We start from the raw sequence: 19,492 nt of genomic DNA on the forward strand, positions 1-19,492 counted from the left end.
GTGTACGAACTATTTAGTAATTTATATAGTGTTAAATTCTGTCACAGGCTTTAGATTGAAACTTATAAGCAGATTTTGAGTTTAAACTTCGTGTAATTATCATTCTTTTGTATTGACCTATTATGTCCACATGATGGCACTGTGGTTTAATCCGTAAACCTACAAATTCACTCGTCTCGGCAGAGCCAGAAACTGAAGAATTCCCCTAAGTAAACCATGAAAGACAAAGTTGTGAAGGCTGCAGCCGACTGATTAAAGAAAGTATGACTTTAAAAGAGCTGCTGTTGTGATCTTGTTTCTTGTGATCCATAAATATTGAGCAAAAGGAAAAGCGACGCTTGAGTGGGGACTGCGGCACCTCGGTAGCTCAGCAGATGAATGAAGATGCAAATGCAGGGAGGGGGAATTTAAAGCCTTTAGTGACACTAAGCACACCCCAGAGGCCACATTGCAGAAAGCTCTGCCTCAGCACATCAAGGACGAAGCCCGACCGTCTGCGCGTCCCCTTGGCACGCATTACATCCAGTTCATCTACATTTCCAGCCAGACAAACTCTTGACTCCATATGCTAAACTGAGCCAATGACAAGGGACAGATGTGTCCTCCTCAGAGAATCCAGTTTCATAAGCTGCTGCTCTACAAACTATTAAATACCCCAAAGAAACCTGCGGGACGGAGAGAAAAAAGCATTCTATTTTACATGAGAATGGATATGTCTGGAAAGCGTAACCTGGCTTTGCCTTGGCTGTAAATGTCAATTTCATGTCAGATTCTTTCTCTATTCATCCATGTGATTGCTTTATCCCTTTGCATAAGAATAGATCGCTGGCCCATTCTTCTGATTTCGATAAATGGGGAAACATCTTAAAGGACGGGCTCGGAGACAGTCACATGGTCAGGAAACTCTTTATAGAATATGAAGCTGGTCAATAGACTGTAAATTCATGCAGTTACACTGTGACATTTCTTATTATCTTTACCAAAAATGAAAAAGAACACCTTAAATATACAATTTTCTCAAAATTTCACTTGATCAAATAAATCAAATACCCTGCTTTGAAAATCTTCCTAAGTTGTTGACGTTATTTCCATTTGGTCTCATTTTAATCACTTTTTTATTAAATGTCACTCAATCAAGAGTTTGCAGAGCAACTTGTCATCACATTTACGACAGTTCTTTTTATGGTGTATCTATTACAGCTTGGTGCCTCTGGATACTGAAATGTTTTCACAGTCGTCTTTGTAAAATATCATAATCTCAGTCAGAATTAATAGAAAGTAACTGTTAACATTAATTTTCAAGTCCTGCTCAGATTCTTATGGGATTTAAGTCTAGCTGTTCAGCCATTTTATCATATAAACATGCTTTAATCTAAACCAAGCGTAGTTCTGGCTGTATGTTTAGTGTCGCTGTCCTTCTGAGAGGTTAAAATCCATTTCTGTCTCAATTCGTCTGCAGCCTTTTCACAAATGATAGTCTGGTAGATTCGGTTTGATTGAGGACCAAAATTGAAACATTTGCTGCATTTTCAGCTGGTGTGGTTGTCTTTCACACTGATCCAAGCTCACTGTAAAACCTGTTCACCTCCTCACCTGTGGTGGCGCTGCACCAAGAACCGCTGAAGGAAACAACATATAAACCGCCAAAGAAGAAATGAGCGAAACTTCCTTCTTCACAAAATGTAAACAAAAATGGAGTAGTGTCAGATTTTTGGAGTTGTAGGATTTCTCTTTCGCCTTTTGGTCAATGACCGCGAGACATTTCTCTCACTAGCGTCAGACTGACGCATTAGTTTAAGTTGTAATTACCCAGAATGCTGTGCGCCGTTCGAACCGTGCTAGAGTTTTGAATGCATTATTTACTTAAACTGAACCAACATTTGGAGTTTAATTGCACATTCACACTTCCCCAAATAGCCTGAATTTCCAAGGCAAACAAACCACAAGTGGACTAAACAGGAAGCATTCACAGCAGCAGCTCGGTTTAATCTGCTTTAATCAAGCTAGTTTGTTTGCCAGGAGAAAACCAGCAATGGAGCGAAATAAAGTTGCTCAATGGATTCGGTTAACTTGACTCAGTGCAGTGTGAAAGCAAACCACACCAGCTGAAAATGTAACAAATGTTGCAACTTTGATCCCCAGTCAAACTGAGTCTGCTGGACTATCATGAGTGGAAACTAAAAAGTTAAATTTTGGCTTCTCTTATGCAGAGCACTTTATTAAGAGTCATACTTTATACTGGTCTATCTATAAAATCCCAATAAAGTGCGTTTGTTAACATGATAAACTGAAAACATTCAACCGGTGTGGTTATACTGCAGGGCACCAAAAGGAAAAATAAGATGACTTTTGTACATAATAAAACAAAACACAAAAAAACTCTCATTCGTATAATCTGCTAATATATTAAAACATGTTTTGAACCATTATTTTATGTGCAGCAGGGTTCGCAAGCTTTCCATTCCCACAGTTTGCCTCGATGACCCTAAAGAGTTTTTCATTTTTTTCTTTTAGCCAGCTGAAAGAAGCTTCCTGATGGATCCTTGCAAAATAGTGTCACAACCGTGATGGCCCCTTGTGGCATGTTGTTTCTCTGAGTCAGTCAGGCATACAGAAGTACAGCTTTCCTCTCCACTGCTTACAGAAATGCGGTTGAGCCCACAGCAGGTGAACCTGTCAGAGTCAGCACCTGCAGCATCCTAACAGCCAGCGGGGAAAAACTGAAGGGCAGAGAAAGTTTAGTCATATGGAGCCGTCCTCTACTGCCAGGGGAGCTTTGTGATGAATGTGAAACAGAATGATGTCTGGAGACACCAGAGTTTAATGTTTTACACAGCAGAGATACTAACAGTTTTGTTCTTTAAAATACAATAATTAGTATTCATTAGGAATGTGCCAAAAAATAGATTTGCATAAGAATCTATGATTCAGAGTTGGTAGAAAATGTCCTGAAGTCTACTTTAAAAATTAAAACTATCCACCTGCTGTCAGCCTCTATTTTGTAAACACGCAGGGCATTCTGACGTCATCATGCGGACGTTACTGGCATGAACACATGCATGGAAAACACCTGGAGAAAACTAAAAACGAAAGGAGGGAGAGAGTTAACCGGCCCATCTATGTCGAAGACAAACATTTGGACTCATTTAGTTTTTTGACTGAATTCCCATGAAAACCGAGGTTGACGTGAGCGTCACCGTGTGCAACGTTTACAAAATTTACAGCGAGCATTTCAGGAACGACTCAAAATACGTGGAGCCAAAATAAGCGTATTTTTTTCTGAGCTGTTTGTTGTGTGATTGGTCAGAAGTTTGCAACCATGTTTTATGCAAAAATGCTCTCAGGCAGCAACGTCAATATTTCACTTCAACTTTATGTAACCCCTTGAGGAATTACATAGATTTGTGGAACTCTTCACAGAGATTGTAAATTGCTAAAAACTCCTGGATGGAAACTGCAATGTCATCGTCCACGGAGGAGGCTGTCTGCTGAAAGGTGCGGCGCGCTCCCTATAACCTTTAATGTCTCTGTTTGTCATTCTGCTTTGCAAAGCATCATGAGGACACTTCATACGCCTGTACACCGAACAAGAAATCACTATGAATAATCATTCTGAGTCAAATTGTGGTGCCAAAATCAGAGCTGAATTGAATCGTGAGATAGTGGAACATTCCCACTCCTATTATTCTTGAAGTTGTCACTATAAATCATTCTAAATCCAGCAGTTCTTTAAAGGCTGCAGGTGTTAGAGATCATTAGTGAACAAACAACATCATTAATATTTCAAAGATTATGGCACAACTCCAGCCTGATAAATATTTAGGAGCTGCAGAGATCCACAGCTCAGGTGGGATAAAATGTTAACCAGATAAATTAGTCACACATTACAAAAATCTTGATTTTATTTTCTTGAAAGAAAACTGTAAAAATTTTACTGCAACCCATGCTGACACAGAAATGACGTGAAAGAAGGTACTCTTGTTAGATGGGATGACGTCAGTGTAGGATGCTATTTCTGCCAGGAAACTAACACTCCACATAATCCTGAGTGCACCATCCTTATGATGAGCCATGATGGCGGCAGCATCCTGCTGTGGGGCTGTTTTTCCTCAGCATGGACAGACACACTGGGCAGAGGTTATCAGAAGATGGATGGGATGATAAAGAATAAAATCCTGGGAGAAAACCTGGGGGGTCGGTGGAGATTCATCCTGCAGCAGGACAACAGCAGCACTGCAGTGGAATGGTCCAGATCTAAGCATGCTCATTTTTTAAAAAGGCCCAAGCAAAAGAAAAAACCAAAAACAAAAAAGCAAGGGAAGGTTTTTCACAGATCTATAATTGGAAAAAAGTTTGAAAATCTTGTTATTCCTTCCTTCATTCCTGCCATGTGTTGCTCTCTCACAAATCAAAAATCACAAAAATAGGCTGAAGTTTGGGGAAAAGTTTGAGGAAATAAGTACTTTCCTACCACAATGTACTTCAATAATTACTATAACTCAAAGGCATGCCCTTTTGGACTTTCAGAGCTTTGCTCATACAGTTGTTGGCACTATAATTTGTTTAAATGTTGATTTATGGACTAATAGACCATAATTGCTGCTCAGTGCCAGTGTTAATCCAAGCTGTCGCCCTCCTGAAGCACATTAGGCTAGATTTGTGTAATGAAGTAATTAGCTCAATTATGACGAAGAAAGTGGGGACGGTGTTAGAAACTGGGAACAAGAAGAAAGAAAGTAGTCGAGCGCCACGAGTGTTTTTCATCATGGCATTATGAAACTGTCTGGGTGAAGTAGTTGAGAACGATCCTGTTGAGAGCAATTGATTTTCTAAATTAAAGCCCACAGATTTCAACAAAACCCATAAAAATTAGTTTTCCCTTCAATTGGCTCCCCGGCGTTCCGGGTCCCATTTTGTCACCCAATCTTGGATCTCAACTTATTTAATTTTTCTCTTTTTAAAAAAAAAAAAAAAAAAAAAGATACTCCTGATTTAGATTTGGCTTCCTTCAGCCGCTGCCATCACAAACAAGAGTTCTCCATTGTCTGCTGGTATTGTCATTGTTATTAGTGCTTCGGATTGCCTGTGGAGGTATCGGAGGGAAATGGACGCCAGGCCGGATAATTAGTTGTTCTTCGATGCCAGACGGGCACAGTGCCGTCACTTAGAGGGGAAATGGAAAGTGGCACCCCTATCAGAGTAACATCGGAATAACCTTTGGTGTGAAGGCTGGGTTCCAGTGCATCTGTCACATCACAATGCAGATAGCCCCTGGCAAGACAATACTGCCTACTGGTTGAAAAAACATGCAGCATGGATAATTATTTTCCCGAAGAGGAACCATTCTCACTGTATTTGTTGAAATGAACAACTAAAATCTGTAAATCTTGCATAACATGGACATAACAATGAAGATTTTGTGCATTTATTTGCAGGCACTCAACCACAAACATTTTATTGTCCTGGAAACATCCTAAAGGGATCAAATTTATTCCCGAGAAACAAGAACGAGGATGAGGAGTAAACCAGCGCAGGTGACCAAGCTGAGCAGGATGCCGTACAAAACAGGCAGAGCCACGTCCAGAACCCCCCTCGGATACACGGGGGCCGCCGCTCTCTTCACGATCAGATCCAGGTCACGCCACGACACATCCTCAACTGAAGCACAGCACAAACAAGCCAAACATGCTTAACATTATGAGAACTATGGGAATCCTTTTTTCTTTTCTTTTTTTTTTTGACAACTTTTCACCTACAGCAATCTCTCAGGAGAGTAAATAAAGGGAGAGGTGATAATTACATTTTTGAGTCTGTTAATGTCCTGGGAAATATACTTTGTAAAGTGAGAGTGTTGATGTAGAGGAGTAATGAGTTGGAAGCATGCCCACAGCCACCACATCTAATTCAGCATCTCATCTAAACACTTAATAGATTCAGGGTTCAGCGAAACATCATTCAGACAATCTCTGGAGCTATTAACCAAAATCCCCCCTTTGGCATCGATACAACGAGAAATTCCTGCTTAAACATTTGCAAGGCTCTATTTGTATCTGTATAATAGTCCATCTTTAAATCTGTGAAGGAAATATTCTTACTCTTTATCCTTCGGCCTTTCTGACGGTGGTCATGGGGGTCGTGTGCATCTGGCTTCATGGGCGGGTCGATTAGGGAGTTGGCTTGTTTCTGGTAGTCCTCAACGTAACGCTTCAAGTTTAAGAGTTTATCCTGGTTGATGTTCTTCCCCACTTCTGTGAAACCAAAAGTACAAAAACACAGTCACATTACACAGCAGAGCATTTGACCTTTCACCTACAAGGATTTTAGTTCTCATCAAACCGTCGTTGGAGGAGCACGGGTCTACTGAAAATAACCTCTTATCAATCATCCTGGTGGCATCCTGAGAAGCTTTAATGTCAGTCAGAAACTCTGAGACAAATAGAGTGGGATGGATTTCCTCAGCGGTACAATGTACATGCACTTTGTTACATGTGAATCCTTTGTAACTTTTATATACATATATACATAATTTATATATATTTGTTAAAACTGACAGCATTTTATGAGACAGATAATCTGTGAAGAAATCAAGCTCCTCTGCAGTCTCCCAGCGCTAACTAGGAACAACCAGTCAGAGGCAGGAGGAGGGTCTGAGCGCTGTCAATCAAGCCCGTGTGCGTGCTGTTCACACCATTTCTCTGCTGTGATACAGCTTCTCCCATCAGCCTGTCGTGAATGCTAAGGCTAGTTAGCATGGCCACCGATGGTGGCGGAGTTGTTTTCCGCCATTAGCACATTTAGCAGAGCATTAACAATGTTGATTGACAGCACTAAGACCCGCCTCCTGCCTCTGATTGGTTGCTTTTGATTGGACTTGTGCATTTCTTCAGGTGGCAATAGGAGCAAAGAGAAGAGTCAGAGGAGATTGATCTTTTCACAGATGATTTGTTTCACATTTTACTGTTACAAAAAGGCTTTCATGTCTCTTTGCTTTACTTAAATAGATTTAATCTTGGATATTCTTTACTTTCATTCCACTACGTTTTACATTACGTATCTGTAGTTCTTGCTCCACTAGCTTTCTATAATGTTTTGTGTTATGTTAGATTCGCGTCACATTGCTTCTTTTTATTCATTTATTTGAAAGTAATCAATGACTTATTTGAATTAACCTGTTCAAAAAATCTACTTTTGGGTACAAGCTTTAAAAGTAGCATCAAAAACTTAAAATATTATTCTTTATTTATCCATTGCAAGGTGGAATATAAAGTATTTTTTAATTAGCGTTGAAAACAAATTGAAGTCAAGAAAGGATGCATAATGTCTCATTTTTCAAGCACATCTTTAGCCAGAATGTGTTTGCTGCAGTTAATATAACACATTAATTTTGTTTGAATTAAATAAAAACTTTCAAAGGTATAATCGTACCTGCAGATCATCCTTGAAAATTTTAAGCACATATTATAGGGCAACAGGAAGTTAAAACAATAAAAATATGCATTATCTGCAACTCTGTTCCTTAAAATGGCACAGCACCATTGACGTATGAAACTTAAAGATATTTTAGACTTAAGTGTAGTGTTTTAGTACTTTCTCCTCCTTTAGTAATCCTTTCAGTTGACAAACCTTTCAAATGAATAAACCTGAGGAGATTTCTTCAAAACTGCAGTCAAGTGATCAATGATTGCTACACGCTGCATCACGCTGATTCCCACCCTTCCATATTCCTGTCTTACAAACTTGTCTTTGCATATTTTCCTTGTATTATTTTTTGTAACTCCAAAAGCTGCTGATGAAAGGAGCAGATGGTTTGTTGTCGGGCTCGTGTCAGCTCCACTGAGTCCTCTGTCAGATCATTTACACCTCCTCCTTCCCATTGCCACTCAGCTGTGGAGTTGTGTGCACACCGGACGGCAGCACATGCCAGAGACTGCCAGCGTGCAAACTATCCCAGTCTTTAGGTTCCAATTAAAACAAACCTCAAAGTGATGAAGCAATTGTTCACTCTTACCGTCTTGGAGAGGCCATCTTGACAGGAATAAATCAGTTTTGAAACTATGCAGACATGCAGCAGAATGAGGCTTTGTTCCAGTTTCCTTTTGTCAGGGGACATGTTGTGCTTTTGGGATTTGCTGCTATCAACGGTAATGCACATAAAAAGTGAGCAGCTTTAATTTGACAACTAACCAATTAGTAGGATCACACAAATTCCTGCTTATGAAAGAAAATACAATTAAGTGCTGCAAGGGGTAAGCTTTGTGTATGAGTTCATTTAAACCTGGGGATATATTACATGATTTTTTATTTTGGTCAATTTTACACCAGATTCCCAGGCCTGTCAGTCCACAGTAGTTGTGGTTAGTTGGCAGAGAAAGTCTGTCAGTTTTGAGACTCGGGAAGTTTGATATGGGAACCAACAAGACCTCAGTTACAGTCAAACAAACTCGCATCAGATCTGAATGTAGCCAGGTTTAATCAGATTAATCATGATAAACTGATTATGGAAATAATTGTCAACTAAGTTAGTAATCTAGTAATCAGAAACACAGATTCTAAATCACAGCATGAAAAACAACAACACTCAGAACAGTAATTAACCCAAAACTGTAAAAGGTACGTTAAATATTATTGCATTTTAGGAAATAAAATGTTTAATTTCTTATCTGCTCCTTTCATTTATTACTAAAAAGGGAATTGAATTATTTAAATATTTCATATTTTAATATTTTCATAATATTGCAAAAAATGTATAAATGTAAATGTAAAATCCACATAATGTGGCAATTTTTTCATCTAATTAGTCAAATGTCAAAATAATTGATTGAATAATCGATTACGAAAGTAATCGTTGGTTCAGAATCAGTCTTTACTGTCACTGTACAACAAAATTTAATTTCAGTTCATTCCATCCAAAGTAATCTGGGACAATAAATTGAACTATAAAAATGGGCTTTTATAGGTTCATTTATTTGTAATTACTCAACATTATGAACATAAAGCACCACAGCACTTTGCATAGTAAAAACTATCAACTGATTAATTACAACGATGTACTTATAAAAGACAAACAAAACAGAAACAACAGAGAAAAACATTCAAGACTAAAGCAATAAATAATGAATGTCATTTTGAAGTAAATCAGAGAATTAAAATATCTCATATAAAAGTAATGGAACTTAATTTACCATTTCCCACAGAGAATAGCACTATTTACTATTTTTTTGTGTATTTGCAAACATATGTTGTGGTGTATTAAGATAAAAATAGTAAAAATGTGTCAATTGTAGCCAACAAGGACGGTCATTTTAACACCTAAACAAACTCATTTCCTTAATTACATGTCAAGCTTTCAACATGAGCAAAATAAAAAAACATTCAACAGTAGACAAATCATATTGACTCGAATAAGTTGAGATATTGTAAAATGCATCTTATTTTTTTTATGTAGGAGAAAAACAGATTGTCTGCGAATATCTTCCATTGCTGCTAGTTACTGGATGTCAGTTCAGTCAAATCGTCTCTCTCCTTTCTCTCGCTCTGAGAGTTTATTGCTCTCAGTTTGCTTTAGTTGTTCTAAATCTTGCAGTGTGTCAACTTTTAGCAGGTCCAGTTAAGATCTCCGGTCTTGTAAAACATCTGTTGGCATAACCAGTCTTATCCAAACCTGTGAAGACTGTGAGCGTGCGCTGTGTCCCCGGCGTAACTCACCTAGGGCAATGTCTGTTCTGCCGATGTGCTGCAAGGCACGAGAAAGCCTGTCGTAGTAAATCTTTTCACCAAACTTCAGCAACCAGTTTGACAAGGATGTCCTGCATTGGCTCTTTTCGTCTGCTAAACACAAAACACCAGGCAATTAGAGAAACATGACACTGAGCACCAGGAAGCCGCAACAAGCACTCAAAACTGAGCTGGACATGTTAGGAAGAGCTTCTTTAAAATTATTTTCTTCCCCCCACTGACATCAAACATATTTTTATTTTGGTATTAAAAAAAAAATATTTGCACAATTTTGTAGTTGTTCAACACTGGATTCAGTCTTTCAAGAACAACATTAACATTGCCTCTAAATAAGCTTGTCTCTATTTTTTGCTGTAGTCTTGTTAAAAAATGCATTAAAAATTGATAATGTATGTAACATAAAACAAAAGATGAATGTTTCTTTCTTCTAAAAAAATTGTGATAAAATAAGTTTTAAAAAGTGTTACAAAAAAGTAACATTTTGTAATAAAAATATCAAAATAATTAATTAATTTAAAAAAATTAAATGTACTGCAACAAGATTCCCCCGCTAGACTAGAATAATAAATCAGTAACATCGTGTATCTATAGCAGCAATGCTTTGTTCTACTGACTATATTTTATCTCCCTCACTGTTTTACTTTGACATTTTCCCATCTAAACTTTTTTGATGACCCGTTATATAACTCCACATGGGAACAGTATTCCACCACCTGATACAAAAAGAACCTTCAACGATTTTAAGAGGGGTCAAAGGTCTCAAATGACCTGTGAACCAACCTGCAGCAAAAGAGGCGTCTCTCTTGGCTCGAAGTCTAGAATTCAGTTGATTATTTTCCAGAGAGAGACGTTCAATGTGGTGAAGAATGTCCTCCGCTGGGCGAGACAGGGCAAGCAGGAGCTTCTCACACTCTCTGGAGGTCAGCATCTCCACTAACCGCTCCACCTGATGAACTCCAATGTCTTCTGCCACTGGAAGTCCAAAAATAAGGAATAATGGCAGCAGCATGCACAAAAACGAAAGCAGATAGCAACAAGTTGTGCTGTAGCTACTGCCACGTAGCTTGTGCATTAAACTGTCAGCATCTGAACTCCAAAACTCTAAATCTGTGGAAGTGTTTCTTCCTGCTCTGTTTCTCTCACCTGTGTCATCCTGTGCTGAGCTCTGGGACAGAAGAAGGAGAAAAAAGAAACACAGTTTATAGACTTCCATGTCAGCTGTTCAGTGATGGTCTGTGCTCCTTCATCAGTTTGTACAAACAAACTTAAACTATGTCTTAAAGATAAACACGTCTCAGAAGCTAATCACCATGGATACTGTTGCTATACTAAAAATAATACATTGTTGATAGTGTGTTTACTAACATATTTGGATATTAAAAGTAAATTTTAACACAAAAAAATACAAATTATATAAATAAAATGAACTGAAGAAAGTTTAAAATTTTCTTTGAAAATTTCAATTCTTGTTGAGGAATAAATTAGGGCATTCCCACATTCATTCCCAAATAACTTATGTGTTTTATATCAGAGGCACATAATTATAACACTGTAACGTCACATTAGGAGAAATTTGCTCTGTTTGTATCTCAGACAGGAAGTTTATAGAGGAAGTTGTTGCAGATTATGAGTCTGGTTAAGTGTTTATAGAGGTCTAAAGAGAAGCCTGAATGGAAACTTTCCTAGAAGTGGAGGAAATCCGAAACAACTTCCCACACATACAAGTTCAACCTGAATGCAGACAGCCGGCTATTAAGTGAAGTCTCCAGGGACCCTTAAGTCATCATGAAGCAAGGTCTTACTGTTAAAGATGATCTATTATGCTTGTTTTTAAACAGGTTGGAGTAGGTCTATCGGTTGTTCAAAACATGTTTAATACATTTTTTGCAGTTATTTTCAGATAATGAGATTTCATCTCCTCAGTTCTGCTTTTTTTTTTAGCTTCTTTCAGAATCAGCTGTTTTATGACACTGTCACTTTTATGCAAATAAGCTTCTGCTGGCCATGCCTCAGTGTTTACATTCACTAATATTTTATACAAGTGAAAATCATCTTTTTCTTTTAGCGTTTCCTTGGTTTAAACCTGTCAACATAATGAACTTTGGTTTGGTGGAAGTTATCAGTCTTTACTTCAGTTCAGTCCTTATAGTACTCGAATATTTGAGACATATTTTTATTCAGCTCTAAGTGTTAGTTTGTAGTTATAGTTCTCTGTGTGTTTTAGTTCCAGCTAACATTAAAAACCAGCCGTTTCTATTTATTTGTTTCTGTGTTGCTTCGCTGTTCACTTCAGATCTTTTGGGTTGAATCTGGATCATTTCTTACGTTGGGTTGAGTCTCTGGTTTGTTTATATTTCTGCTTCCTCACAGCTGCACCCTGTTTCCAATCTACCACCTGTTCCTTGTTCAGTAATCAATCCCTCTTGCTTAAATTTGATGGTCAGTTCAGTTTCTTTCCTCATGTGACTGCTTGTAGTTTGGATTCACCCACTGACTTTATTTTAGCCTTTTGTTTTGCTTTAAGTAAGTTGTTAACTTTTGTCTGCCTGGCTCCTTCCTGCATTTTGAGCCCTGAATTTCACTTGACAGTCAGAAACCCTGTTCTTGACCCGTCTGGTGTTTTCCTTGATGTTAATGTCTGTTCAATAATGTTCTTTTAATGTTCTGACATTTTGATAGAAGAGCTGTAACTTTACTGGGATTAAATTACCCACTGTAGTGTTTATCACTAAGGTGATTTCTGAAGGGAATTGGATGCTCTTGACTATATTTAGGCCTAGCATCACAGTAATAAAATGTGAAAATGAATATACAACACACTTCAAATTTTTAGAGCATTTTGGAAACCATGCCCTTCCACACAGTTGTGCGCTACTTTGTGATGATCTTTCACATAAATTCCTCAAAGAAGCTTGTAGTTGTAGTAAAAAATCAGAAGCTTTGAAAACAGCTTTTGGCAACACTTTATTTGAAGGGGTGTGCATAAGACTGACATGACGCTGTCATAAACATGACATAACACCTGTCATGAACATAAAGGAGTCTTTATGAATGTTTATGACAGTTGTCATGAAGTGTCATTCGGTAAATAATGACACTTTTAATGCAAAGTTGCTCTAAAAGTTGCATTGAAAGTCCATTAAAAATGCCGACTTTGCATTAAATTGTCATTATTTACAAAATCATGCCCTGATGCTGACAATCAAACCCAAGACAACCCAAGACTATAGCCTCTGCACATGGTACAGACACTTAAACATGTTCAATACATTAACCATTTTCTTTTTATTGCAAGATTCATGCTGCAGGTAGTAACAAATCCCTTAGATATATTATTTTAAAGCATTGCAAATGTGTATGAGAACAAAAGGAATGGTTCATGTGAATTCCTGTATGTGTACCCACACTGATAACCAAGGGCTATGAGTATGTCACACTTTTATGATTTTTGCATATTAAAAAAATATCAGTGGTTGTCATAAACCAAACAGACAGTCTGTTCACAGCCCTGTGGCTGTAGAGCTCTGTTGCTAAAGTCAATTGAACTTAAAAGCGCTACCCAGATCAGGCCCGGTTAGACCCTGAAGATATACGCTCCATACAGTTTGAAAACCCATACTACTAGTCTATGCATGGTATCTGTGGCTCACACTTTACAAAGAGCGAACATGGCTGCAAATGTGAGTTGCAGAGAAGTAAAAAAAAAAAAAAAAGCAAAGACTTTTATGTCTGTTTCGCCTTCCATTGCAGAACTTCAGAGTATTATGCTGGAAGTCGTGGAGATGCATCTATTTAGCAGGGAGAAAATATTTAATGGCATCATTGTGAGGGCTATGGCGAGGGCATGTTTTAAATTGTTAATAAGCTTCATCTGCCAAGAAGTGAAGCTTGTTTGTGTGGGCTGGAGTCTTAAATTCTCCATGTGGGCTAATGAAAAAAAAAAAATCTGCTCAGGGGCTGAGAAACACAGAAGCTCAGGAGTGGGTGGCATAATGGTTCTGCGGTGATTTGAGATGATGCACTATTAGAGCAGGAAAAAAAAGAAAAGAAACGCAGGGCAGGAGGTCAGGAATTTTATTCATGTTACATTACAGTTTCCTGCAGATAATCCAAGGTTTACATATGTAGCATGAAATAAAGACGGATAATAAAAAAATATTTGATTGCTGATAAAGTACAGGAACAAACTAACTGACTTGTGTGCTGGTGTCCTTCTTGCAATCTGGTCGGCTCCTGAAGTCATGCGTCCATGTCTTTTGCACTTCACACCACTGAAATCTGGTTAAATACAGATACAGACTCCGGTGGAATGAAGGATAGAACACATGGAATATTCCTGCAGTGTCTGAAATAAAGAAAGGGACAAAATCACACAGTCAGAACATCTTTTCTCACACTCTGATTCTCACATTTCCCTAAGGTAATGAAACACAATCAGTATTTTTTATTTTTTTTGCAGCAACAGCAGGTCCTAAGTCACATTAAGATAAGCCTTTAAGCTTTATTTTCAGTGTTAAGCTTTAGGATAGAGGCCAACCCTGAAACCTGGTGCAGTCTCAAGCTGTGACTCCATGATTTATGAGGAAGCCTCTGAGGTTGAAGAGGCGGCAGTGACTGCCCCAGGAGTTGAATGTCGACCTCTCCCTTTTTTTTTTCTTTCCGTGAGTTTTAAGTTAAACCCGAGCGAGACCGGGCCTGCCCTGCACCTTGACTCCAGGGTTTCCGTGCTGCAGGTACGATCCGTGACTCTGACAGGTTATCACAAGTCTGAGCTGAATTCTGCTTCAGTCATCAGCAACACGGACCCACATCAGCCCCTCTCAAGCTTCCCTCGCTATCAGCCCACCCAAGATTTGTGTTCCCGGGGTGAAAAAACATTTATTTTCTGTTCGAATCACCTGCAACTTTCCAGTAGTCACCATTCTATGTGTCACTTCTTCTGACCCAAAATTTACCTCTTATTCTGCAAATCCTCTACTTTAAGATAAAATCAATCTGATTTTTTATGTATCTAAATAGTCGACCTAGATGAAGATGTAATACTCACCTTTTATGTTCTGTGGCTCCCACTGGTTTGCAAACAACGATGAAGCTCAACTCAGACTTCATGGAGGTTGAAGGCACTTCTGACAAGCTTTTCACTGACTTTTTTCTCTACCTCATTCAGGTGGTGTTTTAGACAACTGTACCAACCAATAAGATGCAAGCGCCTGAGAAGGACCACCCCGTTTTTTTCCTTTTGTCTTTGTGAAAAACCTGCCACACCTTATCACGCGGAATGATCTTATTACCAAGAAACGTGAATGTAATATTTTAAAACTATGAAAAATGCAGGTTATATTCTTAAAACGAATGCGGTCAAAAATAGATTCACTGTTAGCACAACAGAGTTACCGTCTTATGTAGTTCAAAGGCATTGAAAAAAGAGTTTCATGTAATATTTATCTAATAAGGGCCTTGTGTTCATTATTTGATGAGTCTCTGCTGTAATTTGTTCATTTTTATCCTCCCCTCGAGAGCGAACCGCGTTCTCCATTAGACCAAATTGCTTTCATGAGCTTCTTAAACAAGTTCCTTTAAAAGAAAGGTATTTCGCAACTGTGGCAAGAAAGAAAGAAAGAAAGTGCATGTGCTTCACATTTACATCTGTATGCATAGGATATAATCCCCGTCTTATTAAAATGACTCAGATGAGACGGCGTTTTGTTTCATCTTGTGAAGACTCGTTTCGATTTGTTCTTTGAACTGCATCCAAACATCTTACTTGAGTTTGAAATGCAAGTAAATATCTGGCTTTCAAACCTTCGTGAGAAATGGTGTAATGCCCGACATCCTGCGCCGTGAAAGGAGGGACATTTTGAATAGCATTCCTCTCCTTCACAATGGCAGGGTCGAGGTTGGGGAGGGGTCGGCGGGGACCAGCGGTGCTGACACATTCCTGAGGGCTGCATTGAGCCTCACCTGACCAAGTATTCCTCTCGTGGGAACGTTCGTTTATCCCCAATCTTCTTTATGTGTGATTTTATTGACAAGGACACCAGTATCTTTGACTTATGAGCTGTTGTTCCCCAGAGACAGGCTGTGTTTTATCTCAGTGCTTGGTGTGGACCAGATGGCTCAGGACAGTGGGACTTGTTCAGGGTAATCTTTAGGACCACTTGAAGGTGACGGGTGAAAAATGAGCCTGTAAAAACATTCTGCTCAGAGCAGCTTTGGATCTGGGTAACTAAACAAACTGAAAACGAGTTTCTGAGATCGGTTTGTAGCACCGCTGGTTGAATTGCAAGGTGGCATATGTGTTACGAATGTGTTGTTTTGTTTCACCCTTTCTAAAATCTTTTCACTGAGATTTTACCACATTAGCAGCTTTTACTAAACAGAGCAATTGATTTTTTTTTAAAATCTGAAGAACTGGATGTTGTTAAAAGATGTAAAGATCAAAAGTAGATGTTCCAGTCTTTCTTTCTGAGTTGATCCTGGTTGTTGGTGAACAAAATCTGACATCAGCCACACCCAGGCTGTAAGGGAGTTACAGCCTGGGTAACTCCCTTACCCAGGCTGTAGTCTGGGTAATCTGCAGTCAGATTTTTCATGGTGGATTTAAAAATAATCAGTTTTTGTGTAGATGATTTGTGAAACAATATTTAAGTCATGCACATTATTTTATTGCTCTGTTTCCCCGAATATTCAAAGTGTTTTTCACACTTTGCAGGGATGTTTGGAGTAAAATTGAGTCTTTATTGGCTGCTGACTTTACCAATTAATTGGTCATCGAAGCTGCACACATTAGTTTTCAAAAAAAGCAAAATAACTTATTCTTAAGTCAAATTGGAGGATGCAATTAATGGCCATTGTGTTTTCCTCAGTCTAATATATTTGCAGAAACTACTTATAATGATTTTATTCTTTAAGACACTTCTTATTTTATTCAGTATATTTGTTTCTGATTTAAATAGCTACCTGGATGCATCATTCACAATCTGCAGGATCAGGTAACTACTGATTTTAAAACCTTATTCTGAAGTTGCTTTTAAAGTTTTAAGGAAAACCACATCAGGTCAGGACCTGTAAATTATGGAGTCAAAATTATTATATCTAGCTCATGACTTTGTTTACAGCTAAGTAAGAAAAAAACAACATTTCAAATGGCTTCAGGGTTGTGATGACATGTTTACATCTTGCTGGATTTGGTGCTACCTGAATAAAGCAACTCTCCCCCCAAAAGCTTGTAAAATAAAGTAGTTTTGGGTCTAATTCAGTCCCATTTTTAATAAAATACAAATTGTGTTGCATTTCCTATTCGCCAATGTCTGCATTTGTTGGTCAAATGAGGTGGAAGAAGAGCTTCCAGCAAATTGTCTAAGTTCTGGTTGAAGTTATGCCACAAAAGGTGATGATTTAAGTTACAGAAATTTTAACTTAAAATGTCTATTGTTTGGTTTGGTGATTTTCTTATGCTTTCAAACATATATTTAAAAAAATCAGCTAGTATATCAGGCAGGAAAAACATCAGGGATTGTGTACATAAAATGTACAAACCTCATCAGTTTCAAACTCCAAATATCTGCGTAAGTTAAATGCTCACAAACACCCAAGTTACTGGTGGCATTTTGCAGGACTAAAATCCCTGAAGGCAACATACACAGAGAGCAATGGCTCCGTTGCAACATGTCACAGTGAGGAATGTGAGCTTCAACACACTAATCAGACATACAGAAAGCTTCTGCAATGGTACATCCATAAGTGTCAGAGTAACAAATATCTTTACTGTGACCACAGCTGCAAAAATATGCATTTTATGACAGACTGTAGAGTGACAGTGTGTTACTGAGCAAAAACGCTTCTCCTTGTTATTAATTTATCTCATGCAACTTTTGGCAAACTAAACATTAAAACCAAATGTAAAGGTAATTATAATTGAATTTACACTTTTCCAAAATAACCTTCATATGCTTTTTACAAATATTTGCTGAGATAGATGAAGCCACAGATGGCTAAAATCAAAGCCTGAGTTTAAATTTACTTGGGAAAGCTGATGCATAATGTATCATATTGAGGTGACATGTATTCAAAACTATGATTAGTAATGTCATGCATAAATGTAAGAGATGCCTGCTGTTTATTCATGTAAAAAGAATCAAGCTAAATTATGAATACATTTCATATTGTTTGCAAGAACAAAAAACACCTCAAAATACCAAAATGAAAGAGTTTTTCAATTCTTAAATGCTGGATTTTGCTTCAAAGGCTCCTGTCTTTGGGACAATTTTCATATTTTTGTTGGAGGTTTAGGATGCTGGTCAGGAATCTGCCCAGAGGTGGTTTCTCTTCCTCGACATCCCCCCTTTATCTCCTTTTCTGATGCCTCATTGGCCGTTTCTCTTCTGATGTGCCTGGCTAGGAATGCGCCTACCTTCTAATGCAGTTTTGTGTTGAAGCAAATTGACAATGAGGAGCACCATCATCGTTTTGGAGCATAAATATTTCATTCCCTATTTGGATGCAGATCCGAAGTGTCTCACGCGGAATACAAATTGGCTGTCAGAACGGCTTGAATGTAACTCAGCCTCTGTGCGAAGATGATTTGTATGAGCTCAAGACAAATATGGTACAAATTTGATTAGGTCTTATTGGGAACCACTGTAAAACAACTGAATAAAGAATAAATAAGGATTTTTTTTTTATTAAAGGCAGTGATATTAACTATGATAGGCAGCTGGAAGATTTAAGTTTGAACAATATTTTATTTGAAAAAGCTGTTAATTGTTAATGCCAGCCTTCTTCAAAATGGACAAAAAAACACTAAAGACAATTTAGCTGACAAGTATAAAACAAGGCTTCTGTGTTTACTTTAGTGATTTATTGGGAATTCTTTATTTGTGAGGCAAAGAACAAGCAAACTTTATTTAAAAAATGGAGAAAAGGTTTGTTTTTCTTAACACTAGCAGCCTGATAATGCTAGCAAAACTTCAATAACGCAGAAGTTTTGCTTTGCTAGGATTAAGCATGCAGATGTTTAACACAATGCAAATACAAAAAGACATCAAATAGTAACATTTCTAGCATTTCCAAAGAAGAAATTATTATTCACTAATATAAAAAATACATGACAGCCGTTGATCGTACCAGGAGTTGATGTCCCAGCAAATTCACTCCAAGGATCAACCAAGATTTCAATGTCAGACTCTGCAGGCCTTATTCAGCATGTTTAATGTTCTTCACACTCTTAAGAGGAATAAACTGAACAATTGCAGCTCCTATGAAAAGGGTTTGATGAATAAAACATTTCCGCTTCAAAAAGATTATGGTATTATGACTGAAGGGAAATGCGTATTGCAGTGCGTCATTCCAGTAGCCACTGGTCAGCTGGTGCCTTAACGTACGTGCATTGAACACATTATGCTGAAGAGCACTGAGACTAAGCAGATGGACTGCATTTGTAAATAGGTTAGAAAAGGATAGTGCCACAACCTGCAGTGTCAGCCTGACTCCAGAGGTGTTGGAACTGGGTGCTCTTTCTTTTTTGGACACATTAGACCAAAGTTGATCTGTATCAAGTTTGGGGGAAACGAAACAAAAACTAGCATAATCCATCAACATAAATAAGTAATAAAGGCTACAAAGCATGGCTGAGGAGGGTGAGTATTTGGATTTAAGTCTGGGAATCTTCCAAGCACTGAGCCACCTAAGAGCTGCTCTCTATACAAAAGTATTAAAGTCAAAAATGAGGCCATCTTTTCGACAGCTGAAGCTTGAC

At 38.1% G+C, this 19,492-nt stretch overlaps 1 protein-coding gene and 1 long non-coding RNA gene across 3 annotated transcripts; both read right to left on the reverse strand.

Annotated features, from left to right (window-relative positions):
* Window positions 1-5,409: 5,409 nt before the first annotated feature.
* On the reverse strand, window positions 5,410-11,007 carry tmdd1 (transmembrane and death domain 1). 2 transcript variants are annotated; one of them, XM_016672200.1, is made up of 5 exons: window positions 10,879-11,007; window positions 10,516-10,707; window positions 9,706-9,825; window positions 6,096-6,248; window positions 5,410-5,658 (listed from the first exon to the last, which is right to left on the reverse strand). In XM_016672200.1, exons 1-5 carry the CDS (start codon window positions 10,946-10,948, stop codon window positions 5,489-5,491), a joined length of 705 nt encoding a protein of 234 aa, XP_016527686.1. In that variant the 5' UTR covers window positions 10,949-11,007; the 3' UTR covers window positions 5,410-5,488. The 2 variants fall into 2 exon arrangements, with proteins under 2 accessions (XP_016527686.1, XP_016527685.1); XM_016672199.1 differs by having other exon boundaries at window positions 9,706-9,828.
* Window positions 11,008-13,792: 2,785 nt separating this feature from the next.
* LOC107836415 (uncharacterized) lies at window positions 13,793-15,535 on the reverse strand. Its single transcript, XR_001662303.1, has 2 exons — window positions 14,783-15,535; window positions 13,793-14,080 (listed from the first exon to the last, which is right to left on the reverse strand). It is a non-coding gene; the product is annotated as an uncharacterized LOC107836415 (long non-coding RNA).
* Between the last annotated feature and the right edge of the window lie 3,957 nt (window positions 15,536-19,492).

This window comes from Poecilia formosa, unplaced genomic scaffold (genome assembly GCF_000485575.1).
Source record: "Poecilia formosa unplaced genomic scaffold, Poecilia_formosa-5.1.2 Scaffold57, whole genome shotgun sequence".
Lineage (NCBI taxonomy): Eukaryota > Metazoa > Chordata > Actinopteri > Cyprinodontiformes > Poeciliidae > Poecilia > Poecilia formosa.

What these genes read in the sequence shown, in the direction of transcription:
- tmdd1 (XM_016672199.1), bottom strand. Translation starts at nt 10,948, where the DNA reads ATGGAAGTCTATAAACTGTGTTTCTTTTTTCTCCTTCTTCTGTCCCAG. An exon ending in CTCAGCACAGGATGACACAG is followed by an intron (nt 10,708 to 10,878) that starts GTGAGAGAAACA and finishes TTGGACTTCCAG; the next exon opens with TGGCAGAAGACATTGGAGTT. An exon ending in GAAAGGCCGAAGGATAAAGA is followed by an intron (nt 5,659 to 6,095) that starts GTAAGAATATTT and finishes GCTGTGCTTCAG; the next exon opens with TTGAGGATGTGTCGTGGCGT.